The 27,921-nt window shown below is 47.0% G+C and overlaps 1 protein-coding gene across 1 annotated transcript; it reads right to left on the bottom strand.

The window, feature by feature from the left end:
* Nucleotides 1-5,521: 5,521 nt before the first annotated feature.
* Nucleotides 5,522-27,870, bottom strand: LOC144278305 (adenylate cyclase type 10-like). Its single transcript, XM_077839572.1, has 24 exons — nucleotides 27,684-27,870; nucleotides 26,506-26,610; nucleotides 24,563-24,601; nucleotides 24,199-24,342; nucleotides 23,696-23,901; nucleotides 22,923-23,013; nucleotides 22,337-22,425; nucleotides 22,014-22,205; nucleotides 19,914-19,987; nucleotides 19,384-19,439; nucleotides 18,614-18,767; nucleotides 17,311-17,500; nucleotides 16,267-16,353; nucleotides 15,147-15,430; nucleotides 14,426-14,562; nucleotides 13,053-13,181; nucleotides 11,715-11,996; nucleotides 10,426-10,773; nucleotides 9,452-9,523; nucleotides 8,742-8,805; nucleotides 7,249-7,393; nucleotides 6,873-6,932; nucleotides 6,598-6,657; nucleotides 5,522-5,722 (listed from the first exon to the last, which is right to left on the bottom strand). The coding sequence occupies exons 1-24, from the start codon at nucleotides 27,868-27,870 to the stop codon at nucleotides 5,522-5,524; spliced, it is 3,396 nt and encodes a 1,131-aa protein (XP_077695698.1).
* Nucleotides 27,871-27,921: the final 51 nt, after the last annotated feature.

Raw genomic sequence — 27,921 nt, forward strand, 5'->3', positions numbered from 1 at the left:
CAGGTTTTCAATGTACGTGCTCCGTATCCCAGCAAACCCTCCACCCTCCCCAGCAATGTCCTGGCTCTGACAGTCTCTCCTGCCCCCTCAGGCTTTGTCACCAGCACCCTGGGGTTTTCTGGACGTCGAGGGCAATGGGCGGGGTGCAATGCCGATGTATTCCATAGGCTCACCAGCAGGCACAGTGTGGGGGGACGTGGGAGCATGCCCCGGCTGGAGATGAACAAAGGTCAATTCCTTCGGCATAGGTTCGGATTTCAGCCTCGATGCGGCAGATTTCATGTATTCTTGTGTGCCCTCTACTTCCTGATCTTTGCTGTCCTTTAGCTCTTCCACTCTGCCGGTGGCCTGATACTGTGCACAAAACAGGAAATCTTCTCAGCACGGTTAACAACAATAGCAGGGGCTGAGCCAATGCCCAAGAGGGCAAGAAGGGAGAAGGAGAAAATGTCCAGCGCAAGGTGTTGGCCTGAGTTACTGAAGAGCAAAAAGAAAAGTGCACATTGCTTGTCCTCCTATCAGTAGTTCTGTCATGACATCTGTGCCCTGTACAGAAGGAGAGCCAGATCTCTGAAGCACAGACCACACGGGCTAAGAACATCAGGTCAGATGGTCATGAGAAGGGAAGCTGAAACTCATGTTTCACAGTGGCCCCTGCTGACCAAGTTGGAGCAGCCGTAAAAGAGCTGTAACGGGAATTCTTATCTGTCTTTTTGGATGCACGGGTGCCACGGGGTGTGTCTATAAAGGGCAGGGGAAAATAAAGCAGCAGATGAAACCCAAACCCTCTCCCCTTAATGCCTAATCTCTGAATTTTTTAAGTAACTAAACCTGCAGTTTAGCAGGGGCTGTACCATAGGGGGAAAGTTATGTGGAAGGCAAAATAGTGAACCTGCAACAAAGACTCTTCCCCAGTGGGATCTCCGTGTACCCGCATCAGTTCCACTGCGGACCCTGACAATTCCCTCCACGAGTTATCCAATGTATGGTAGACTCCCTTTAAGTAGTTTGCAAGCCCTCTAGCGGTGCTCATCATGGTTTATGTTTTAGAAGCCACGAGAAATCAGTCAGAGCAGGAGCGTGTGCGTAGCTGGGCTTTGCACATTTGTGTGCCCTAGTAAACACGGTAGTTTGGGATCCAACTGCGCCCAGGGGTGGTGTTCGTCGTGTTATTGTTACGTCAAGAATGAAAGTTACGACAAGTTGTCACTCAATGAGCATTGCACTGCAATTACCATTGCCCAACTTGTTTCTATTGGTACCCCAGAGCTCAGCTCCCCTGGAGTTCAAAGGGAAGAGTCACGGCTTACCTCGTTGTGGACACTGTCAGGGCTCACACTGAAAGAAGTTTCCCCCAGTCCGGTCTGGGAAGTGGCTGAAAGTTTGAGACCCTTCGACAAAGGGACCTGGCTCTTATCTTCATCTCCCAGGAGGTTAACAGAGGCTTTCAGGCTGTAAACCCTCGTGTGGTAGACTGGACTTGTTGAGCAGCGAGAAAGGAATTCCTCAAAGTACTAAAGAGAGGAGATTAGATCTGCTCTGAGTAGGGGCGTGGTGCTTAAAATGCTGGCAGCAGCCTGTCTACACTAGAGCTCCCTATGTAGCTGATCCCGGTGGAGCTGATTCCATATGAGCAGCCAGGGGAATTTTTGCAAAAGGCTAATGAGGTTCATTGGCAGAATTATATGGGCATTTGGGCTGGACTAGCACAGAATGCTGTGCACTGGCAGAGCCGCGTGGGGTCCGAGTATAATGGACACAAGAACAGGAAGAGAATGGCGTGTAACAGATCCGAATGGGAAGAGCTATGCATGCACAATACCTGCTCAGACCAGGCCTGGCTGTTACCGGTCCTTCCCTTAAATAAGCACTGAAATTGACATAAAAGAAAAATCACCCCGAGCGTTGAACTGCGAGCCTCCCGGACCTTCTCGGGCGTGTCTTCCATGACTCTCCGGAGCAACAGGCCCTGGCATTCCAGGAATCTAAAAAAGCCGTGAGTGCCAAAAAGGGATGCGTTCGTTCTGCTCACCAGCCGTTGGGCCTTTGTGAAATTGTCCTCGAACAGATCCCACTGCTGGAGTCTGCCAAACCTCCAAACAAACAGGAAGGAAGCCGTCAACCTCTTCCATTCACCACCGGCCAAGGCTGCTTTAATATTGCACTCAACAACTCCCCTTTTAGTCTTACAATAGCTTGCAAGGAGCAGCGGGTGGCTTGGCAGAGCTGCTCATAAAAATGGGACAAATGAGAAAAGAGCCTCCCCTATTTTGAGGGTTTAAAAGGGACTTAAATGGCGACAAGTTTTTGTGCTGGCCTCTGCACAGGGGTGAATGTTGCCCTAGTTCCATAGGTGCCCTAGGCAGTTACATGAAAGGGCCATTTCATTTTCAGAGCGGCTGAGCACCTGTAGCTTCCATTAAAGTCAATGGGAGCTGCAGATACTCAACCCTCTGAAAATCAGGCCCCTTCTCGCCAAATGCTGGAATTTAGGTCCCCACGTTGGAAACTGTTGGCTTTATTTATTTTTTTAAAACAGATTCTGCAGCAGGGGGTGAATTCTCTGCACCCAATTCCATACCTACAGGATCACGGTTCTTTCCCCACAGCACACAAAAGAGCGCAAGCTAATGCCCCAAAGCAGAGACGTATCTGATGAGACCCCTGTATTACCAGATTGCCAAAGAGGAATATAGACTCAGCATGATGTTGCTCTGAGACTTAAGGATGCAGCTGGCTTCATATTGGTTTATGAACTGCGAGCACTCCTCAATGGGCCTGTAATCAAACCCTGCAAAAGAAATGGGCCTCAGAGAAGCCATTCCACTCAACAGCACTTAACAGGACAGTGTCGGAACAGAAGAGACCTCACAACAGCCATTCACCTGGGTGTGTTTGGTGACAAGGACCTTGGGTTGTCAGTTTAAATCATGGCTGGATGCTGACTGAATCTGGCATTTTTAGTAAAGCACCATGTCCCTGGTGCCATCAGAAAGCATCAAGAATGAGTTAACATGAAGACATCAGTTACCTTTCCTCCTAGAGGAGGCATCCTTACCAGGTGGTGCTCCCTGAGAATAAACCCCTGCACCCCATAGTGGTCTACTCAATGCTAAGGCCATGGCTTTAGGAGATGAAGTTTGTTTTTTGATCAAGTAGGTCCTACAAAAACGTATTTTCCCTTATGATGTTTTGCCCATTAATAAGGAATCCTGTTGGTTCCCTGGCAAAAGCCAGACCTAGGGTAGCTTCAAAACCACCAACCCCAGCTTGTAGTGTAGAGGTGGAAACCAGACAAACTCATCCTGTTGGACAAAGTCAGCACTGCTCTGTGTGCTTCCTTTAAGTAAGTCAGCAATCTGTGTGGCACGCAAATTGGTCCCATCTAGTACCTGATCAGCAGCCCAAAATCAGCTTTCAAAACTGTCCAAAAGAAATAAAAATGGCCTGTATAGGTCAACAGAGATTTTCATTCCTTACATTAAAACTCAATATAAAAAACTCATGGTAGGAAGAGCAATGACTCCCCTCTTCACACACTAAGGTCCCAACACAAGAGAAACTGAGAGGGCCTGAGAAAGGCACGGCTGCATGAGAGGCTAGCAGATGCCTTTCCAAGTTGTGCTCTTTTCTGGCCATCTCGGAGTCCCCTTGAACCATCTCAGTCTAGGCGTGCAAGAACAGAGCACCTCAACATTCCTGATGCTCTGCTTCATGACGATGTCGTCTCCCTTTTACATTTAGGGCGTAAGCTCTTTGAGACAGAAACGGTCTTTGCTCTGTGTTCATACAGCGCCTTGCTCAATGTGGTCCTGGTCTGTGAGTAGAGCTCCTAGGTTATAGCCACACAGATACTACTAATGGCCATAGTGGATACTGCTGGTAACACAACCCTCCCAGCCAGTGTAAACGCTGCATTAAGTGCCTCTTCCCATCATGAAAACTGCATGAATCCTGGCAGAGGATAGCAGTGTCTGGCCACCCTTCTTAAACTCCAGACAGCACTTACCAGCATCACAAAGCAGCAGGTCTAAACAGGCTGAATAGAAACATGCCAAGACCATGATGCTCTCCTCTTGAGTAGCCAGTTCCCACAGCCACTCTAAGACTCTGATGCATTGGGTGTACCTACAAAATAAGACCTACGAGCTCTAAGAGTCATTATAAACTACCCCTTGAGACCCTGTTGCGCAGCGGGAAAGTCCTAAGGGAGCTCTGACCCTAACATGCTAGCAGTAGTTGGCGTCAGGGCTGGTTCGACAGCAAGCCTTTCCAGCTTGCTGTATCATACTGTTGATCCCGGCCAGGTTAAAATCAATCCACGCCTCCCCCTCCATCTACGTCCACCAATCACACCATCTCTCGGACCTTCTTCCATCTCCGTCCTGTCTTTCTTACGCCACCCCATTTGCCCATCTACACGCATTCGTCCATCTCTCTTTATAAATCATCTTGACCAACACAACATAAATACCCCAACTCTAGCGAGTTAACACAGCCAGATGAAATGATGACAGTACTTGTTCTTCAGGAACGCAGATTTGAAGAGAACCGAAAGAACCAGGCAGTGGAGGCTGGTTTTCCGGAGCCGCACACACATTGTATGAGCTTGAAAGCCTATTGAAGAAAGAATACATATGCCTGTATATATGGTGCGCGGGTTTATGTAAACTCTCCCTCCCAGCAAATGGTTAGAACGGACTCACCCAACTGGATGGATCGGGTCAGGTGACCCAAGCAGAGCTTGCTATAGGCCAGTGCCTGAGCTAACTGTGCTGTCATTAGCAACCTCTCCCTGGTGAAGGTGAAGTTGCACTGGGAACTTCTCTGGATAGCCATCATCTCGTATTTTAGCCACGCGTCTTTATAGCCCATACTTTGGGAGAACTGTGAAAAATCCATATATGTCGAAATGGTCTAAGGCATTGAAAAGAAGATACGAAAATGCACCCTGCTGAAATTCACCAACCGTATAAAGAAAATAAAAGGCTGCTGAAGAAAAAGCCATGCAGCAGGCCAAGCAGGAGAAGACCCTAGTTTGGGAGCAAGCCTGGGGATCTTGCCCAAATAGAACATGGTGTCTCATTGTAGATGGTATGTTTAGGTGGAGAAAAATTTCCATATCTAGAGACATCAGCACTGAGTTGGAAGCAGCACCAGCTCAGTGGAGGTCTGGAGCAGGCTAACATGGGGCAGTGTGTTAAACATCACGCTGACTGACACTCAATGGTTATCTGATTGTCACAGAGACTTTTCTAATTAAAAACATAGAGAAATATTTGACTTATGACTTTGCCCCCTGCTCTCAAGGCTGGGCTAATGGTAACTTCTCTTGCAAAAAGCTTTCTTTTTCTTTTTTAATTGCCAGCTCCGGTATAGTTTGCAATATGAAGACGCAAAGCCTTTCTGTTCTCGATCAACCCCACTCAGCAGTACTGCCTGTGTCCAGAGACATTACCCCAGAGCATAAAATGGCCTCCTTTCAGAAGCCTTCTGGGAACTTCCCTCTTCTCAGGGATTATTACTTCTGGAGCCACGCTGATGTGTGGAGGATATTCGCCTGGAGAGGTGAGGTAGCTAGACCTTTGCCATCTATACCAGGACTATTAGGAAAGGGCCCACACACCTGCATCTTGTTCTCAGACTCATCTGCCAAATTTATTTCCATCAGGGCTGCCAGCCGGGAGTACTTCCTGTTGGTGGTAGAGTCCAGGCTGTAGGACTGCCAGAGCAAGGAGAGGCAGTGAATCTGCTGCTGCAGGACAGCTAATGCCTTCCTACTGGAGAGACGGTGTTAGATGTTAGCGGTCACAGCAAGTCAAACGTATACGGTAACTGCTAATGAAATAATGAGAGATCAAGCAAAGGGGCCCATTAGAAACTCTCTTGAACACAGAGTGCCAATCAGGCCTATTGTGTTCAGTTTCCATGGTGACATTTGCAAATAGCTGCTGGCCTGGAGGGTTAAGACCCACAATCATCTGGCTGAGATTCCACCTCTTACTCTGTGTGTTGGGCCTGACGCTGCTGAGCATGATACGCAGAGTGTTTGGATTCTTCGAGTAACGACTGGAAGAAGGCTCCGAGCCAGGTACGGGGAAACCCCTTGTGCAGTAAGCAGAGGGCCCTCTTGATCAGTCTCTTGGCCAGTGCGATTTGGCCCATGTTGAAGCAGACCTGCATGGGGAGTGACTAGTGAGGCAATCGCTGCAACCACATCCCTGTATAATTGCACCTAGAGTCTGACGAGGTCAGGGAGGCTGAATGACATTTTCCTCATTTTAGGATAAAACATGGTTGAAGTGGGGTCCTGTAGACAAATTGAGCTGTAGGTGCCCAACAAGGGAATAAGGGGGTACTGTGTATCTGTCTGTCTAGGTTCTATTCTGGTCCCTGCTAATATCTGAGTGCCTCACAAACATTGCAGGAATCAAATCGGGAGGTAGGAAGATTTGGAGATGCCACTGTGGCAAGGTCAGCCTCCAAAAGGAGATGGTGGGGTCTGCAGCTGAAAGGGAAGTTTGCAAACCCAAAGCCAGGAGCAGATACGGGGGGGGGGGGGGGGATACTGTGTATTCCTTGGGTTGCTGCTGGTACTTGCTCCTCCAGGAAGCCGGGATCCAAGAGAGCTCTCAGATTGCACACTTTATTAGCAAACTGCAGCAGCCCCGGCAGTTAAACGGCAAAAGCAGGTGGGCTTCTGATTTTGCTCCAATCTTTTTTAAGGTGGCAGTGGTGAGATGGATGGGTGGTAGAACCCTGAGGGGTTTGCACAGGATTTGGGGCTCATGGGTAAGGTGGAGAGCAAGAGTCAGAAACCCCGTGAACCAGGTCATCTTTAGACATCCTTCAGCATCTACCTGGTTTCTTACCTCTCCCCTGAGGCTGCAGAAAGTGGCTTCCTCAAACTGGCTGATCTTCAGTTTAGGTCTCTGCAGACAAGGGAACACTGCCAATGCTGACAATTCCTGTAGGCCACTTGCTTTCTTCAAATACAAGTATGCCTCAAGCAAACACAGAGAGATACAGTGAGAGGCTGGGCCATCGCCTACCCAGAACACACAACTCTGACCCCTCCACCCCCTACTTATTAGCCAGAGGAAACTTATCCAGGGCCAGCTTTAGGGTTAGGTCAGCTAGAGATGCAGGAACATGTGGAGGCCCACTCACCATATAATTGTTGGATAAATATAAGGAAGCAGCCGCAGATTCCAGAAGATAATAAAAAGCCCTCGTTCTGTCTTTCACCATCAGACAATGGCGGGCTAGGGCAGAGACCACCAATTCCACTCTCTCTCCACATTCACAGGGTGCCAGGTTTGTGGCTTCCTCTTTGCCACGTTTATGGTACTTAATCAGCTTGTCCACCCTGTCCAGGAACTCCTGTTCAACTCTATGGTGAGAGAGAAGAGAGGGCGAGCCCGCTGTAGCCCAAATTGAAAATCGCTAAAGGATCCCCTGGGGATGATCCCATCAGGGCCCAGTCCTCAGTATCCCCATGGGCATAGGGGCACCCCTACTGCAGAAAATATGAAACACTCCAAAATGTAACTGAAAAAAAATATTTAATTTCCTTTAAATTGACATAAAAATCCCCAAGTTGTCTGGCATCACCCACCAACCGAGGAAGGATGGGCTTCCAGTTAAGACATGGGACTCGGAATCAGGAGAACCAGGTTCAATTCCCCACTCTGCCACTGACTGCCTGTGTGACCTTGGGCAAATGCCTCTGTTTCCCCATCTGTAAAATGGGGATAATAGTAATGCCATACCTCACAGGCTGCTGTGAGGTTAATAAGGTGCCCAGATACTATAGTGGTGGGGGCCAAACCTAACTAGATAGAAAATCCAGTATGAAGCATTTATACCACTATCAAAAATCCAGTGTACACAGGCTCCCGAACAGCAATCAAGAATTGCAACATAGGCATTTCCAGACTGGATCAAAACAGGACCAGTATCAGGTTTGCAATAGCAGCCAGCAGGTTATATGTCTCCAGAAGGTGTGAGAACCCCGCAGCAGGCAGATGTGGGATAATCTGTTCCCCCACACCTGTTCTCATCCTGGTCTCTCATAGACAGAGATTGGCTAAAGCATGAGGTTTTATCCCCTTCCTAAATTTGTTGGCATTAACTATTATAACTCTGGACATTATTGTTACTCATATAAATGTCCACGCCCTTTCTGAATCTTGCTAAACTCTTGGCCTCAGTGACTTCCTATAGCAATGAGTTCCAGTTATGCGCTGGGTAAAAAAAGCAGGGTTTTTTTTATTTCACTGAATGTCCCCTTGTTCCATTGCAATGAGAGGGGAAGAACAGAAACTCCTAATCTGCCTTCTCTAGACCATCGATTACTTTATATGCTTTTATTATGTCCCCTCTTGATCCCAGTCTGTTCAATCTCGCTTCATATGAGAGTTTTGCCAGGCCCTTAATCATTCCTGTCGCCCTTCTCTGAACCCTGTCTAATAATTGTACAATAGCCTTGCAAAAAGCAGCAATAACTTGTTATCATTGACCCAGGGCCTGATCCTAAATTCGCTGAGGTCAGTAGGAGTCTGCTCATTAATTTCGATGGGTTTGGGATTAGTCCCTGGCTGAGCCAGATCTGAACTAATGGCTTGGAGCTGAAAAGTTCTGTTATCCCATTTCCAGTCCCAGTCTCTTGAGCAACCTGTTCCCAAGGAATTAACTTGCTCTTTAAGAACACAGGTGATCAAAGATCCCCCCCACCATACCGGAGATGATCATCTGGCAACACCTGTTTATTCATGGCTGATTTTGCCCTGCACTGTAAATTATCTGAAAAGGAAGTTGAAAAAAAAAGGATTAAATGAATCATGTTCTAGCTTCCAAAATTTACTCTGTGGTTTAAGAGTAAACTTCACTTCCTCAGCTAAACTATTGTGCTGTGTTCCTGTTAAACAGAAGTGGGTATGACGTGATGCCTTTGTTTAAATTATATATCAGCTAATTAAATCTGTAAAATTGCCGTGAGTGTTCAGCGAGAGGGACTGGACATTACGGACAGATGTCTCTGGGGAACCTGGCAACAGGGAAGGCAAGGTTTAGACTAGCAGAGTCTCAAGGAGTTTGCTGGTGAGGTGGACAGACTGGTGTGGCAGGGAGCTGACACACAGTTTGTGCTCCAGCAAACCTCTCTCTTGTTGAGGCAGATGGGTAACACAGTGGCTTAAGATTCTGGGCGCCCCGGGAGAGTGTCACATCTTGTGCAAGTCACTTAGGCTCTCTGTGCTTTAGTCCCCCATCTGCTGTGAGGAGAACTACAACTGAAAATCACAAGGCACTCAGATACTGTGGTAATTGGAGCCAGGTAAGTATTGACACAGCCATAACAACAGATAGAGAGAGATGAGCCTATCTCCCCCTTTCAAAGCCTCCCCTCATTCTAACTGCATTGCCAGCTGGGCAGCCAAAGAAGTTTTACCTTCACATGAGGCCATGGGAGTTTCTATGGCAAGTTCCTGCCCCAGAGAGGCATTGGTCCTCTCTGGTGCATCTGAAACAGACAAGACAAAATAACTTCTGAATCTGAAATGCTCCATACAGGTATCGCTTTCTTCCTGCAAACAGAGACTGGGGTTGCACTAGTGACCAGGTTTGCCTACTACAAACACATAAGCTGGGACTTTATTTTAGATCTATGTGTTTGGTAAGTTAGGAAGCTGTCTGTGGTTCCTCTACCCCCTTATGTGATGCTCAGCACTGGAACTGCATCCAAGAATGCTCTAACCTGCATACAAGAAGCATCTGGATATTTGATATATTAGAAACCAGACATGGCATCAGATAAGCCTGACACAGTCAGCCAGTCAGGTGACCTAGTTCTGTATTGGCTATCTGGGTTGCAATGCAGATTTCAGGCTGGCTAATGTATCACTAGTCTTCCAGTTTGTCATTTGTTTGACAGAAGTAGGAAACACATTTGCAGAATTTCCAAAACTGGAAATATCAGATGGACAACCAGCACCTTGCAGGGTGTAGTACAGGGGTTCTCACAATGGGGCTCAGGACCCCTTAGGGGGTCAAAAGGTTATTACATGGGGGGTTGCTAGCTGTCAGCCTCCACCCCAAACCCCGCTTTGCCTCCAGCATTTATAATGGTGTTACGTTAAAAACACTTTTTTATGTATTTATAAGGGGGGGTCACACTCAGAGGCTTGCTGTGTTAAAGGGGTCACCGGTATAAAAGTCTGAGAACCCCTGGAAGAGAACAGGAGATCTCAAGACACTGGGGCTATCATTCAACACACTGCAGTGTTATGCTCCAGAGACTGCAGGTATCAACTTCATCCTCTTACAGGCTATCCCATGCACTAGTGTGAACTACAGCCTCCAGAAATGCCAACACCCTGCAATGCATTGTCAGTCCCCCTATGCTATTTCCGAACTTCCGTTTACCTTGTGCTAAGCTTGTCTGAAGCCTCTTCCCGGTTTCTTCAGAAAGCACCTGAGCCGTGCCCTTGGTCTTACTGCCCTGTCCCAGCAAAGAGTCTTCATTGCTCATCTGGGTGTCCAGGGCATAGCGGTGGAAGGAAATGAAATCACCTCCACCGCAGCTTCTGCATTTGTGAGCCTTGTGCTCCAGGAAGGTGGCACATTTGAGGTGCAGGGCCTTCTTCTGATCCCCCAGCCACAGCTCATAGGCCCCTTCTCGCAGCAGGGGAGTGCAGAACCGCATTGCTTGATCCTGCTGCAACATCTCCCGCTCCTCTTGCAGGCTGAAGCTTGGAGCAGCAGCACCGACATCTAGAAAGCAGCAATAATTCCTTTATCGCATGATTGCATCAGATTTATCTGACTGGAAACCACTTAGACTGGCTGTTCTTAAATTAATGGTGGTAATTAAATATTCATGGTAAATAGGCCCAATGGCCTGTGATGGGTTTTAGATGGGGTAAGATCCAAGTTACCTGGGAAAGAATTTTCTGTAGTATCTGGCTGATGAACCTTGCCCATATGCTCAGGGTTTAGCTGATCGCCATATTTGGGGTCGGGAAGGAATTTTCCTCCAGGGCAGATTGGAAGAGGCCCTGGAGGTTTTTCGCCTTCCTCTGTAGCATGGGGCACGGGTCACTTGCTGGAGGATTCTCTGCTCCTTGAGGTCTTTAAACTACAATTTGAGGACTTCAATAGCACAGATATAGGTGTGAGGTTTTTTTTTTTGTAGGAGTGGTGGGTGAAATTCTGTGGCCTGCGTTGTGCAGGAGGTCAGACTAGATGATCATAATGGTCCCTTCTGACCTAAATATCTATGAATCTATGAATCTTCTGGGCAGGGACCTATCATTTTTTCTTTGTTGATAGAAGTGCTTTACACATCCAGGGAGCGGTATAAAGAAATAATAATAAAGCAGAGCCAATGAGATTACGATGGCTGTAGATCCTCATGCAAAATTCTCCTAAGCCTCCCGAGGAGTAATTTTCCCGGCACTTATAGACACAAAATATGATGTGGCATTTCAACTGCCATCACTGGCCAGTGACTATGTACATGGGGCCTGATCCAAACTCCAATGAAGTTAATGGAAGGAAATACTTCCATTGACTTGAACGGGATTTGGCTCAGGCGCACAGGGACAAAACAAAGTGACATTAGCCCATCATTTCCGAGGTATGGCCAAAAGAGAGAGGAACAAAAGCATTCCCAGGGAACACTGGGGGTTCTGGAAACTAAAAACCCTGCTCACCTTCAGAGTCCTCTGGCCCTAGGGATTGCATCGTCAGGAGGCCCAGATGTGTGTGTAAATGGCAGGAACCTACTGCCCGTGTAGCTCTGGTTTCTTTTCCAACATACTCAAACACGTGGGAACTGATCAGGCTCATGAGTGTCTCTTCCATCTTCTTGTTTGTCCACTCCGGGAGGATGTACAGCAGCAGCTCTGGAGTAAACGTATGGCCAATGACAGCTGCACATTTAACTGCCATCTGCTCAGAGGGGCTCAAGCTGTCCAACTGGGCCACAGCAATCTCTGCAGACAAAAAAGGTCAATCAGTTAATCACTTCCTCCCATGAATATATTAACTCATAGGATATTATTCAGTTGGTAGCAATCTCTGGAATGTTGCATAGAGTTCCAGACAATGATTTTCAATTCCCATTCATGCTCATTTTATATCAGTGTAACTCCACTGACTTCAGTGATTGGCATAAGTGAATCAGGCCCAGAGTGTGGTCCCTGGTAAACAAAGCCAGATGAAACTGGAACACGAGCTGTGTGGAAGCCTGCTCACTCCTGTTTGTTTTCTACAATAGGTGCCTCCTGTATAAGGACTGTGATTCCATATATTATGGACCCTCTGGTCTTTAGCCTGAGTCCATTCCAGGAAAGCAGCAGAATCCTGTCTGGATCCCTGACCTCTTCTTTCTGTACAAATTAATACACTGAGGGAGCCCCCTCTGTGCCTTAGGGGAACACCATTGGTGAACACTGTTGCCTCGGGCAACCAAAAAGAAATCCCAGAGTGCAATTTTGCACTGACCTGAAGTGGGTTCGAGGTACATTGTGACCAATCATTCAAGTCCATTTGGACATGATAAGGCATCAGCTGGTGACTCAGAAGACCCAGACTCAGTTCCCTGTCACATACCTACAGTGTGACATGAAGCATAAGGCAAGTCACTTACGTTTCTCTGTGCCTCAGTTCCCCATATGTAACCCGAGAATAATGCTTCCCTAGCTCACAGGGGAGCTGTAGAGCTAAATACGCTATGGATCATAAGGCACAGATACTGTGGCAGTGAAGACTGCATGAGTACCTAGGCAGATAAATAAGCGGAAAGAATGGAGCTTCATTTGGACTGTGCACCCACAAAACACCACGGGTGAACGCAGTAGATACCCCTTTTATTGAAAGTTCCACACTATCTCAGTCTAACAGAGTTCCCAGAGTCTTTAGCCCTCCTCTGTGATGAGCCCCGGATCTCAGACCTGCACTGCAGCATTTAGCTCCCTAGGTCTTTTTCATTTGTCTTTGACCACTGCCTCTGAAGAGACACGCTGAGCACCAGCCAATCAGCTGCTCACCTTGCAGCCTCGCCGGGAGTAGAACAGTGTCCAGGTCCACACCCGTCCTGACGGTACAAACGTAAAGCTTTTTGTTTTCCTTGGAGGAGACAAGAGGCGCTCTGTAGGGTATCGATTTCACAGCACTGACTGTGTGGACAGAAGGAATCATTTGGAAACATTTTACAGTTTGAGCTCATTTTAAAACATATATATATATATACACACACACACACACACACTCATACACAAATTAAACCATGAGCTAGTGAGAGCTAAAGAACTTGTGCTGGTTTATTTAGTCTTCTGCACTATAGATATTAGAAAGGTCTCTGTAAAACTCATCTTTCTTTCCCCAGCGTTTATTCCATCTGCCAGAAAATGCAAACTGCAGGTACTTTGATACAGGGACTGATAGATCTGAGGTCAGTCTAGTTTCTAAGCACCCTCGACAGCCTTTGCTGAAATGCTATTTTGAATCTCCCAACAAGCCACATCGCCTCAGATGAATCACGTCCGCACCAGACCACACTACAGGAGCTGGTTTCCCCCTCTCTAAGCAATGGAAGCGCATCTAGGCTGCAAATGGCAGCGCCGCGGCACGTATCACCTCCTCTTCAATGAGAGCAGCTCCTGCACTAAAGTCCAGAGCCAAAAGAAAGTTCAGCTGAAGACTGAGTCAACCCGATCTGATGTTAGATCATCCCCAAGTGAAATGTTTTTAAAAAGTTGGTGGCTCCGTGAGTTAAAGAAGTTTCCTTTCAGCCAAGATTGCATTTCTGGTCCTGGGCAGGATAGATTCAGAGTGGCAGGCTACAGGTAGAGAAGAACCCTATAATCTATTCTATGTGTATCCTTGTGAATAGCTCACTGGAGGAGGACTGTGAAACCTGGGTTCTGTTTCCAGCTCTGCCACTAGCCTGCTGGGTGACCTTGGGCAAGTCACTGCCTGTTCTGTGCCTCGGTTTCCCATCTGTAAAGTGGGGGTAATGATACCGAACTTTGCAAAATCCTTTGAGAGCTACTGATGAAAAGTGCTATAGAAGAGCTAGGTATTATTCTATTCTATGGAGGTTCCTATACTGTCCTTACCATAGTATCTAGGTGCCTTCCAGTAGCATATGAAGGGACGTGAGCATGAAGGTGATAACTTCTACTCACACTGAGCTCGATTTGAACCAGGGACACGGAAGTGAAAAGCTCTCTATTCTGTTAGCCTCAGAGACTGAGGGAAAAGGCTCTCTATTCCCTTAGACATCCCCTAAATTATCCAGACCTGCTCCATATCTCCCAAGACCCAGCTAATATGAAATAGGGATGTAAACTGGAATTCTGAGTCCTCTGGCTGGGAACAGAGCCATGGGATTTAGATGAGTTAAGAAGGTGTATTGTACTAGACAGGTTATCCCACTCATCCTCTTCCTTCTCCTCCTCTGGGATGCGGCAAAACTCAAGAACCCCATTAGCATGGAGGTCCGTCAGTAAAGCTTCACAGTACAATGGGACCCCAAAGCTTCTTTGTATGAGGAATCTAAAGAAAGGAGAAAGCCCAACACTTACTAATACAAGCAGCTTCTCAGTGGTAATATGGAATTTAGCACATTTAATATATTTTTAAATAGCTGATTTTGTTTATCTTTTTTTCCCATTTATGATGCATCGATTATCAGGAGGGAAAGCTAAGCAATAAAGGCCAAGACCCTGGAATGAGCAACTGGCCCAGAAGTGGGAGGAACAAATAGAATAGGAAATCCTCAGGAGATGAAGGATTGCCCTAAATTGTTTGTCTGGTTTAGCTGGTGAGCTGAGAAGGGTTTTCAAATTAAATTCAGATTCAGGAAACCACTTAAGCGGGTGCTTAAGTCCCATTGCAGTTGATGGGATTTAAGCACATGCAATGAAAATGTGCTTAAGTGCTTTCCTGAGTCAAGACCCAGATCAGTAACAATACCAGGGCATACTTTAAACAGTGCTGGCTAAAGTTTAGAGCAGGGGCAGGAAATAAGGACTTCTATTCCCAGTTTGACTAGGCTCTTAAGGCTTGATGTCCCTCCCTGGTGGATTTGTTCCCCTCCACTTGCTAACGCAGATTAGTTGGGTGATAAGGGCACTTACGTTTCCATCTCTCTGGGAATGCTCACCACCCCAAGGGCCTGACGGGCCATCTCCAAGAGTTTGGAAGGCTCCAGTTCCTGGAGGACAATGCCAGTGGTCTTGGGGCTCTTCATGATGCCTTCAGCAGAAGCACAAGGGAGCAGCTCTTTGGAGGCAAAGGGAGACAATGACAGGACTATAAAGATGGGGACACTCAAGAGGAGTTTTGCCAAAAAATCCCAGGAGGTAGCATCGATGTACTGGGCTTCATCAATGATGAAAACCAGTGTCGCTTCTTCCGCTGCCTGAAAAAGAAAAGGGACGAGATCAGCGCATTTGGCCAGGCTTCAAGAGGAGAGAAAAAGAGCCAAGACAGACCAGACAGGGGTTTGCTTCATTTCTTTAAGCTGGGTATTTTTAATTGACATCAGTTCAACTCTCCACTGATTCCTCCCTGCACCTGTTGAGCCTGAATGTTAAAACTCCTCAAGCTACCTCCTCGGTTTGCATAAAATAGCGTAGCTCTGTTGAGGTCGATGCTGAGGTCAGGTTAAACCAGGTGAGAATCTGGCCCCATATTTCTAACCCAGCATTTAACTGGTAAGGAGATGAACCTTTTTACCAGTTTTCAAGACAGGAACAAGCGCTATGCGAGGTGATTTTCAAGGGCAGCCAGCTGATTTAGGAACAGAAATCCCAGTGACTTTCAACAGGACTTGTGCTCCTAAGAGACACAGCTGCTTCTGAAAATCCCAGACCGTGTATTCAGGAAGGGCCTCCACCAAGCATCTCAGATTCAGGGAAGACATCCCTATTGAGTCTTTGGGGAAGATAGTCCAAGTGGATGGTCATCCATTAAAGTAAAGCTGTTTGCTAGCCATGCCTTTGTAACCCACTCAGGGTGGTGCTCTGTACCCTCTAGTGGTGGGCTGGGCCACATACAGCGGTTGATGAACCTTCTACAGCCACAGCTGACAGAGCTGGATCTACACTCAGGCAATAGGTGCTCAACCCATGTTCTATCCCCACAGCCGATGACCTATCCAGGGGCACGGTTTAACACCTGCAAGCCCAACCTCTCACTTGTACCTAGTTTGGGATGTCTGTTCACCTCATTTATATGGTGATGGGGTTCGCTCACCTTCCGCAGGACTCTGAGGAAAAGCATTTCCTCTTCTTTTTGCTTTGTCTCATTGTCCATGTGAGAAACCTCAGCTGACATGGGGAACTGGTCAGGAAGACACCAGCACAGTTAGCAAGAGACGCAGCATGCTTGGGAGTTAATGCATATTAGCAGAAAAGCAGCCAAGAAGAAATTTCCAGTGCAGCAAGGTGTGCATGCATTGCTCGTTGCTTTTTTTCTTTTTTTTAAATAAACCTTTCCCTGTGGAGACCTAATGACTCAGGATTTGTCATGGGACACCCAATGGAACCTTTTGCTCCCTAGGCCACCGGCTTGAACTTGACCCATGTCACTGTGATGTTCCCATCTGGCCACTGTTTGATGAACTACATTACATGAATTTGCTGGCTATTAGTCCGATACCTAGCGGGCAGTTATCCACATCACAAAGGTCACCACCCACCAGTGGCATCACCGCTGTCCGTCAACGGCACTCAATGATGAAATCAGCAAGGAGACACTTCTGCATGCATTGAACTCCCTCCCTCACACACCCCCTTGCCTTGGGCTGGATTACTCCCCTCCATAAACCCCTCACCAGGTCTCCCCCAGTGCTCTTTAAGGGGTAAGAGCTGTGCCCCCAAAGCAAGACTGAGACTCAAGGAGCTGCATCAGAACGGCAATGAGGCTAATCTCAGGCAAAGGTGAACAGAAGGTTGCCTAATTCCGAGCTCACAGCACGTCAAGGGGGTTTTGAATTCCTTGAGGTCACTGGATGCTCCAGATAAATTCAGGGAAATTTAGTAGCTGTATCCAATGTACCGGTCAGTCCCATCTAGAACAGTGAAAACGTTTTGGCTTTCTGATTTGGAAATTTGATCCTGGCCACAATTTTGACATTTCTGCCAGTGAAATTCAAGGCAAGGATGATAGATGCTGAGACATGGGCCTGGCAGAAATGAAGGAATCAACTGAACACCCTGCTCCTTGTAACCGGCTCATGTACAAAGTGGTTACACATCACTGGGTCTTCTCCCAGAGAGCAGGTGCTTTCCCCATTACCTTCACAAGGAACTGATTATTGAGGAGACAGTAGAAGGTCTCATCCCACAGCCCACTGAGCTTGCTTTGGAGGATGTCTTGTCTCTTATAAGGTCTACAGGCATCGATCCCGAAGAATATGGCCATAAGTGACCGGATAGCATAGAAGGACTCCTGGATATCTACTTTGGACAGCTCCAGTGCTATCACCCTGTGTTGAAAATTATTATTATTATTTGTATCATGGTAGCACCAAGGAACCCCAGTCACGGCCCAGGACCCCATTGTGCTAGGCACTGTACGAACACAGACTCAAAGGTCTCATTCTATAGAGCGTCCTCTGAGCAGCTTGTGAAGCTTCTTAGAGATCTGCCCCCAACCTTGATTAGAAGTGTCTGACAGAAACTGTGTCGGGAGGGCAGGGGGGAGCTGCAGCCTCTTGAGTGGTATATGGGCAAGCTAGATACACCCAACACAGTACAACATATGATGATGGTGAGCCATAGATTTTAAACCCTGAAGAAACCATTATGATCATCTGGTCTGACTATAACTATAAAACATAACGTTAACAGTGCACAGGCCATAGAATCTCGCCCACTGATTCCTGCATCAAGCCCCTGACTTCTGTGTTCAGATTTGGAGCTGGCTTCTTGGGGAAAACATTCACTCTTGATTTCATACCCAGCACATCCTGCTATTCATGTCTGTTTTTCACTGACATAGGGAGCAATTCTGCCTGCAGAAGCAGCCACAGGGAATAGAAAGAAGGCCACCTAAACTACAGGACAAATAGAGGTGGGAGATCACATGATGGGATCACTGGCAGCTGAATTACCCTCCCCTCCAGTGTTGGCTCATTGAGGCAATGAGGATGGTATTTTATCCATGATAACGGAGCCCTCACTGATGAGACCCAGATACAGGTGAAGGTGCTTCACGTGGCATTTTGTCACCGGTCTGAGCCCACTGAATAAGTGGTCACACTGAATGACCGTGGTGGTATCACGATGAACACACATTGCAACCATCGCTCGTGACACCCGCCGGAAGGGTTGATCTGGCTCCATGGATGAGATTGTTGTGGGGAAGAGGCTCTGAGAGAGACAAAAACACCCTAGCAAATACCTTCCCCTGAAACTCAAAAACAATTGCCTAGGAGGTTCAGATAAATATCTAACTACACATAGATAAGACCCTGCTTTATGCTTAGGGGTGTATTAAGTCTAGGATACACAAGTCAGGATTGAGGAGTCTTTGCAGAACTGTGTGGTGGCCCAAGACTGGAACAGGGATGCTACTAAGCAAAGTTAAGAGAACTGACCTGTGATTTTCCTCCCTGGCTAAGTAGTCTATTTCAGCAATTAATCGGCTTTTTCCATAGCCCGTAGAGCCTTCGTACATAACAACACGGCCTTCTCTGTGTCTCACAAATTCTTGCAGTGCAGCCTGGAAGATTCTGATCTCTTTCTCGCGACCTTTCAAGAGGAAGACATTTTATAGACAGTATACTAGGGTATAGGACATTGTTCTTCCCAGCCATGCAGTGGAAGTGGCTATCTCTAAAATGCTACTTCAGACATTGGTCTTAGGGGGCTGTTCAAAAGCAACAAGAAAAAAAACACTCCAACATGCCGTGGGCCTAAGTAAACCCTCTCTGGGGTGTGTCCAGCTCAGGGGCCATGAGGAAGAGCTCTGGGCCTGAGTTCTAATCCTACATCTGGCACTGCACTGTGGTGCCATCAAGCAGACGAGCTAGCTTGTGAATTGTCCTCTCTCATTTTATAGGTTGCATATCTGTCTCAATCACAGGTGCCTTGCAACCGGTTGGGCTGCTGGCCTACAACCCTTTATCTTGCCTGCAAAGATAAGCATCAGAACTGTGGACACATGGGAACAGGAGAGGGGGAAAATCAGAACTGATATTTTGCTTTAAACAAAAACATATGGCTCTTACTTTCCCTGATGTTGTTAGATGGCAACTCCCCTGCCTGTTTATCCCCATGTCCTTCCTCCCACCATTGCGTCCCTTCCTGACCTTCAGGGATGTTCTGCACATTATTAATACTGTGCCAGGAGGATAGATCCACCTACCCAGCAAGGGTCGATTCCCATCCTTCTTCCTGGTAAAGCCCGACTTTCCAAACATTCTAAAAGGAGGAAGGATGGCAAGAGTCAGTGATCACCTACCTGGACTATCAGATGCTAGGTAAGAAATAAAGAGAACAGAAGAAAGAATTTCAGAAGCTCCATGAACCCATCTGGCTGCCCAGAGGCAAAATGAAAGAGTTAGATGGGCTCATTCATTTGCTGCATACAGCCCATTCTTAACCCCAGTGGAAATGCAGGTGGTTGGAGGACATTTCAGGCAGTTGTTTGGAGAAGGATAGTGGTTCTCAACCTTTTCCTTATCAGAACTCCTTCCATCTAGCTGGGAACAAGTCAGGTCCCAGCTTCTATTTAGCAAGATGGGAAGGGCACGGTGGTCCCAACCATCTACGCCTGTTTGCAAGCTCTCTGGGATTGCTTACCCCTGGGTAAGAATATCCAGCCTTTGAGTTAACAGAGTTAGATTTTCCCTTCTCTCTTGCTTGTACTGGAAGGAGCACATAGGAGTGACTTACAGGTTTCTCTTTCTGCCGAGATATTCATAGGTTACCCCAGGGCTCATGGCATCGCTCGTCTCCTTCTCTGGAAGCTTCTTAAAAAAACAGCCGGGCAACCCAGATTTTGAGTAAGTCTCTTCATCACATGATATCATCCCTGGATAGAGTGTCAGCATCCTGGAGGCCATCTTAACCTTCGAGCCAGTGACTGCATCAGGAATAGAGTATGGGGAAAGGCTGTGAGCAATCTAACGGATTCACACACACACACACACCACAGCTAAGTCCTATCCTACCTGTATATTCTTGTCTAGGACGCATGCCAGCAACTCCGCAGAACGCTACTCCACTTGTAATCCCAATGGAAACAAGCCTAAAATAGAGTAAGAGCAACATGGAATCAGCCGTCTCCTGCTAACACTCTCCATAGCTATAACTTTCTCACCCTCTTTGCTTTATTAGTGATCTAGACTCACTACAGGGCTTGCCACTACTGTTCTGGGCCTGTGATAAATGATTGGCTCATCCACTGGCCAATTAACACTCGGTCCCCGTAATGTCATGAAACACTTTTGTTCTATGCTGATCTCAGAGCAATGGTGGTTTTCACAGGACCGGCAGGCTGGTGATCGGGGATGTACCGGCACTGGAGAAATATTATCCCAAGTAGTAATCAGTTCCTTTCCAGAATAAAACACCCAGTGAACATCCAGAATTATAGTGGTAATGATAAAAAAAAAAAAGTTTTGGAAGGGTTATAAACCTTCCTGCATCAAGGTACAAGCCAATCTCTAATTAATGGGCAAGGTTTCCCTTTGAGCAGGTTACCCCATAAATGCAGGGCTCTTGCATCTTCCTCTGAAGCAGCAATGGTCAGAGACAGAATATGGGACTAGATGGATCCCTGATCTGATCCAGCCTGGGAGTTCCTGTGTTCCTAACACATTTACTTTCAGATATTTTTCTTGTTATTTCTGGTTGTCAATACCCATGACAACCTGTGTCGCTGTACAGCTCCCACTTGTGACCAGCACTGGAATTAAGCCATGACGGAGTCACATTTTCTCAAGCAGCTGTCAGTGTGATCCACGACGAGAGGTTAAAACGAATGAATGTTTCTCCCAGACCCCCTGCAAGTCTTGGCAGCTCAGTTCCAACAGTGCATTGGACCAAAGAACAAAAGAAAAACACAACGGACTCTGGTCCACTAGAAGATAACAGCCAACTAATGCTGCCAGCTAACTCCCTTAGCTCAGTTGGTAAAAGTCAGTGCTGTAGTGACCCAGGCAGAGGGTCATTGCACTTACTCAATTTTTATGAGATTCTTAGAGCAGAGATTAGAGATGCTAATTGCACTATCTAAGGCATGGGTGCTCTCCTCCTCCCTCTTATCACCAGACAGCCCAAAGACACACAGAAATGTGCAACCCTGTGTTGAAGGACAGAAAAGGAGAAGTGGTTAAAAGTAGATTAATAAGTAACCCAAGTATTCTATTAAGGATATGCCAGAGGGGCTCAACCCAGTTGTGCCTTCAAACATCCAAGACTTCCTTAAATGCTTGAATTCTGAAAAGCTACAGGCATGATGCATTTTGCATGAGGTTACAAAGAGTTTGGGAACAAAGAGGGCTGAGGAAAAGGATGGTCCTGTGATTAAGGCTGGGCCTTAACAGATCTGGGTTTGATTCCCAGCTGCCTGGCAGACTCCCTGTAAAAAACGGGGCGATGATATTTCCTTTCTCCCACCCGTTGTCAGTCAGGACAATAAGCTCTTTGGGGCAGGGACTATTTCTTACTATGGAGTATGGCCAGCGCCCAGCACAAATGGGCCCCATATCTTAGCTGGCCTTTCTATGTGCTGCTGTAATACAAACAAACAACCACAATGGTAAAAGCGCTGCTCAGGCCAAAAGCACCAGGTATCCCACTTGCTCACAAACATCAGTTGGTTCTTACTATTGGACAGATGCCACTGTCTGAGATTTTCTGTGCCTGGCTGGCAGCTGAATGGTCCCCACCCATGCCATCCTAGTGGGCATGCCTCTCCCTAATTCTCACAGTGATCCCTATGCCAGCTGGGTTGCATTTCACAGAGCAGCTAAGCCCTGCTTTACTCACTTTGCCAAACGTGGAGATTTTGATAATTTTGCCTCTCCAGCCCTCCATGATACCAGAGATGCTCACAGTGGCATCCTGGACCAATTTGCACAGCTCTGTCATTTTTGTGCTCTCGTGAAATTGCAGCTTGACAGAGACCGCGGTTACCAGTCGAAGTTCGGATACAAACTCCAGTGGCTGATTGTCGTCAATCTGGAAGATAAGGAACATGGGGGAAAGACTCAGTTCCTCCATGCGCCTGGGATTTACTCTCTTCATTGCCTCGGGTGGGGATTCACTGGGGAGGAACAGCACGTATCAGAACAGAAACATCAGCATCTTACCTTCTTCAGAACATTTCCCAAGACAAACCTCCGCAAGGCCAGCTCGAGTCCATGACTGGAAGCCAGTGCCACAGCATTTCTCAGTAGGACTAGGAAAGGAATTTATATGGTTTAAGTCAGCGGTTCTCAAACTTTAGCAACCCGAGGACGCCCATTTTGATTTAAATTTTTTTTCACGGACCCCCCCAAGCCCTCTGCTCAGCCCCAGGCCCCACCCCCACTCCACCCCTTCCCCCAAAGCCCTGCCCCCTCTTCCTGCCCCGCTCCACTCCTACCCTCCTCTTCCCCGCCCCATCCCTGCTCCTCTCCCTCCCTCCCAGTGCCTCCTGCACACCAGGGAACAGCTGTTCTCCCAGCGTGCAGGAGGCGCTGGGAGGAAGAGGAGGAGTTGAGGGAGGGAAAGGGAGGAGTTGATCAGCATGGCCCGCGGACCCCCTGGAGTACCCTTCGCAGACCCCAGTTTGAGAAACGCTGATTTAAGTTATCAAGAGGCAAAGGTGGGAGGAGGGGGAGGGGGCGAAGGCCTCTCCCTATTCCAGGGATCCTGCATTCTTGTTGACTCAGACGCTGAATGCGAGGATCTCACCTTCATCGTTTGGATAATGCTGTAGATGGTCTATGCACTTTTCAAAGTGTTCATCAAAATCAGGTGGGTGGAAAATCTTTAGGTATTGCAGCTGAGTACACAGAAAAAATTATAGACAGAGTGTCATTTCCCCAAAGTCTGCTCAGTAAAAAATACATCAACAGATGCTGGAATAACCCAGGATCTCATCCTTCACTATGGTCATCATGCCTAAATTGCATCCCAAACTAAGTTTATCATTCCCACTATTGACACCTTCCTGGCTATATTCAGCCCACTTCTGCCAGAAGTTAAAGGTTCCGGATTTGCAAAGGGGCTGAGCGCCTGTCCCCTCCTCATTGACTTCCCTAGGATTTGTGGGTGCTCAGCTCTTCTGAAAATCAGGCCAAAAGGCCCTGGCATGACACAGTGTACTGACCCCATCTGGTGATCATCAGAAATTGGGAAGAACTGCTAGCCTTAAAAGTAAATCAGTTGCTCAAATTTCCCTCAGAGGGAAGGTACCCTGCAGCAATTTAGCACATGCTCAGCATAGCATGGGGGAATAGAACTCACAATCTTTGGCTGTAAAAGCACAAGCTCAGCTCAAGAAAAAGTCCCACTAGCTAACAGAAAAGGGAACCCTATGAACACAAGCCAGCCTGATATATGTTGGTTAATGGACTGATCCAAAGCTCACTGAACTCAATGAGGCTCTCCTCTTTTGACATCAGTGGACTCCATATTATGGACTTCACTGCATAGTAATTGCAAAAGCACTATGGGGCTCCTACCTTCCTGGCTTTTTGGCCTTTAAGCATTTCTGCTTCTAACAGGTCCCGGTCACAGAGCTCCCAGCAGTTCGGTGATAGAATCACCTCACGAGCTTGTGCCAGGCTTTGTGCCAGTCTCACATCATCCACTTGCTGGCCAGTCACCAGCCAGTACTGACGCATCTCATCACCGACAATGAGCTGAGACACGTGGCCTGCAGACAGCCCTGAAAGGAAAAGAAAAAGACAGTTACCTTTTCTGTAAGTGGTGTTCTTCACCATGTGTTGCTCATGTCCATTCCATATTAGGTGTGTGTGCTCACTTCCACTCCTGATGGGGCCAGAGTCGGTCCCCTACAGATGCTGCTAAGAGAAAAACTTCCAGCACCCGTGCATGTGTCAAGCACACACACCTAATATGGAATGGACATGAGCAAGCACTCAGAGAAGACCAGGTGAGCTGCCAATATGTTTCTTCGGAGCTGAGGTTGCTGTCACATATTTCTCCCATTAGGCATCTGTACCGATCTTCAGTCGGAGCTCTGGGCCCACTTCCGTGTAGCTAAACCCGAACTGCTTCTGCATCTCCAGGCTGCATTTTGCTGCAAGTGTAATGATGTCACTGAGCTGGCTTCGTTGGACCTTCCAGAGCACCAGCAATGCATCCCCTGCAGGAGAGAGAGCAGAATGGAAGGGGGCATGAAACAGAGATGGCTCTTTTCATGTGTGTGATTTTCAGCTGGTGAGACCCATGAAGGGCCTGATCCTGTCCCACTGAAGTCAATGGGAGCTTTGCCATTTTTTAACTCCAGTGGGTGGCAAATCAGGCCAAAAATACTGTAATAGCCACTGATACATTTCAAAGGCATAGTACAATGTGAGAAGTACCTGTGAAGTTCAAGATATCACCTCCGAAACAAAGCACATCTGAGGAACACAGAAAATGAATAAATGAGACAGAATGTAATGCCATCTTCATTATATAGCTGCTTTCATCCCAAAGAGCTTTACAAACTATAGATCTACACAAGAACCACTTTGGCATTGCTGAGATAGGGCATAACTGTTTTATAACGCATAGAAAGACTGCATAACAGTGGAGTATGGAAAGGGGAAACAGCACTCTCATGGGATTCAGTGGGGGGAAATTATTTAAATATTTGCATTTTGGTAGTGCTCAGAGACCCTGCTCAGGCTTGGGAACCTCGTTGTGCTCAGTGTTGTATGAGCATGGAGATTGGGGCAGGGTGTGCATCTAAGAGGAAGACAGAATCCAATTATTCTAACTGGAATTTGGCCAGCACCTTAGGACTAATAGCCCACAAATTCATATGCTTGCCAGGAGAGCTAACTGTCGCACGTGATCTAGGACCCCAGGATTTTCCATTTTCAATCAATGAACTAATTCCTTTACGGATGAGTGTGTGCCAATTTGAGCACGTCACCACTGAAGCCACTAACATGCCAGAGAACTAGAGCCCAAATTTAACTCACTCTCCAATACCACAACCACTAAGAAGAAAAAACAGGGATTTAGCTAGAATAATAAAACACTATTTTTAAAACACATTTTCAGAAACACAGAAATGGCAGCCAGCAGGGCACATTATTTACAAACTCCTTGGGGTAGGGGTTGCATCTTCTTTAATATGTTCCTCTGCAGCAGAGCAATGCTGCTTGACCAAGAGTGAACATCTGCTGGCCCACCAAAGTTTCCTGGCTTACGGAGTTAAACACACCACCTCCACCCTCTGTACAGCAATGCTACGATCATCTCATTTCAGAGCTGGTTTCCCCGAAGACTCTAGTAACACCAACATAAGAAGGTTAATACTGTGGGTATATGAAGGCTATGCTAGAGAACTCCCACATAAAACTTAGCAAAAAGTAATGATAAAAGAGATGATAAAGAATTAGCAAATAAGCACTAATCTGCTTGTTAAGCAAAAATATGTTTAAGAGCATGACCTTTTGTTATAGCTGTGTAAGGTTGTTTTTAATCACATACGTGCTTATTATATAAAAACATCATAAAAAGCGGGGGAAAACAACAAACAGGAAGACATGACAGGGTATAAAATTTAATAATGGTTGGTTGAAGACTTGTTTTGAACCCATGTTAAAAGTAGGTTAAAGTCGTTACGCTTCTTTCCAGGGTGCCCCAAATTTCCAACCGTAATTTGTAAGACTTGACAACCAGTTGACATTTGTTAGAGATTGGATGACACCAGCTATGCAGCTCAACTGCAAAAAAAGAAGGGAGAAGGAGTCTACATAAAGCCCTGTGTAACAGCCCACCTTGACCCAGTGTGGCTTGGTACTCCAGAATTGGTAAGTTAGCCTTTTCTGCCTGTGCTGTGTTTATTTACAATACACAGATTCCCCCTCAAGAGAAAAGATCTGAAACCTCCCTATGACAGAGAAACAGCCAGGTGGTGACAAAAAATAAAACTAATGCCCCTTCAAAGGTATTAAGGGGAGAGTGGCACCCCAACTCCTATTGACTTTGAGAGGTGGGCATCTTAACTGCCCCTCTGAAAGCCTCCTCCAACCCATTTATGGGAGAAACTTTCTTCTGCGCCACAAAAGCGACAAGTGGTAAGAGGTGTCCATCTAGTTACATTTGATCAGGATGACAATTGCTTTACGATATGTGGAGGGGGCAGTGAAGAGTTAGGTGATACTCCTGGAAGACCACCAAGAAAATAAAGGACCAGATGTCTCAGAAAGAACAGCATTTTGGCAGAATCAAGCTAATCTCCAATTCTCAGTTTCGTACAGCCCTGAACAGATACTTCACCTCTCCACCTTTCGGGTGAGGTAGTACTTACGCTCCATTATGCCTTCTATGTAATCATTGAGCATCTGGGTCAGCTGTTCCATGCCACAGTTCAGGTCATTGTTTGTGTATAGCTTTTCAAGGAGAGCAGTTAATCCTGTGACACATGCAAAGACAGAAGGCCAAACCGTTGAGGGAGTTTTCAATATTGTACCAAAGAATAACAGACGCCTAACTAGGGAAGGGGCTATAAGTGGCAGGTCTCAGCTATTGCAGTCAAATACACTTTTCATTACAAATTATAAGAATAATGTAGGGTTTGTGGTGAGTTTGGTACTTATGAAATAAGAGACTGACAGTGCTTTCTAGAGACATGCATGCACCTTCTATTTCAAGCCTTGGGATTCTTTGAAGAGCTCTATTGTTTGTGTTGAACTTTGTGAGCACGCCCAGTGGAAGGATTAACACCCACTAAGTCCTAGACCAGGGGTTCTCAAACTGGGGGTCAGTTTTCCGCAGGGGGTCATGAGGTTATTACATGGGGGTGGGGGAGTCTCGACCTGTCAGCCTCCACCCCAAATCCTGCTTGGCCTACAGCATTTATAATGGTGTTAAATATATTTAAAAGTGTTTTTAATTTATAAGGGGGGGGGGGTCTCACTCAGAGGCCTGCTATGTGAAAGGGGTCACCAGTACAAAACTTTGAGAACCACTGTCCTAGGCTGAAGTTATCATACTCATTTCTAATCATGATGTTGGACAAACTGGAACCTTCCCATCTGCTCAGTGAAGCAAAGCTGCCTCGGGATGCAGCAGGGATTAAGGCCCATGACAGATCGTCAGACTGGTTCAGTTGGAGAAGAGACACCACTTTCTGCCAGAATTTCACAAGGTCAAATCTCCACTTTGTCTAAAGGAAGGCAAAAAGGGATGAGCCTTCAAGGCTGGGAGCCCACTCAAGCAACTGGCAGAGAGGATATTAAACAAAGGGTTCTTTTCAAGGACACTCATATAGCACTGATAAAAGAACCTAGATAAATAAGACACAAAAGGGAAGGTCCAGGAGTTTACTGAGGACCAGCCTTAAAGCCTGTAAAGCACCCCTTGCAGAGGGTGCCAGTGCCGAAAACCCTTAAAGGCAGCTGCTGACCAACTGATCAGCTCAAATGGTTGCCCCATCCACAAAGGGAGCACAGACAGAGATTTGCCACAGGCAGCCCTGTTCCTCACCTGTAATCTCCACGCAGAGCAAGACTCCATTGAAGGTCTCCATGGAAGGCAGCATCCGTCGGAGGGAGTGATTGTTATACACCAGCAGGTCTGGGAGCAGGGCAACCACCTGCACCTGCCTGGGAGGGAAGCTCACCTCCACCTCCTTCTTCCCCATTTCCTGAGAGGACTCCTTCAGCACCCCCATCCTCCCCACCTCCTGAGGTGGCCCACAGGAAAATGATGCCACCTCTACCAG

This window comes from Eretmochelys imbricata, chromosome 21, assembly GCF_965152235.1.
Source record: "Eretmochelys imbricata isolate rEreImb1 chromosome 21, rEreImb1.hap1, whole genome shotgun sequence".
In the NCBI taxonomy this organism is placed as follows: domain Eukaryota; kingdom Metazoa; phylum Chordata; order Testudines; family Cheloniidae; genus Eretmochelys; species Eretmochelys imbricata.

Excerpts from the sequence above, each read along its gene's own strand:
- LOC144278305 (XM_077839572.1), bottom strand. The coding sequence starts at position 27,870 with ATGGGGGTGCTGAAGGAGTCCTCTCAGGAAATGGGGAAGAAGGAGGTG. Across the intron at positions 14,563-15,146 it reads ATTCCCAGAGAGATGGAAAC|ATTCCTCATACAAAGAAGCT; the intron begins GTAAGTGCCCTT and ends TCCTTTCTTTAG. Across the intron at positions 6,933-7,248 it reads TAGCCCGCCATTGTCTGATG|AGACCTAAACTGAAGATCAG; the intron begins GTGAAAGACAGA and ends CCTTGTCTGCAG.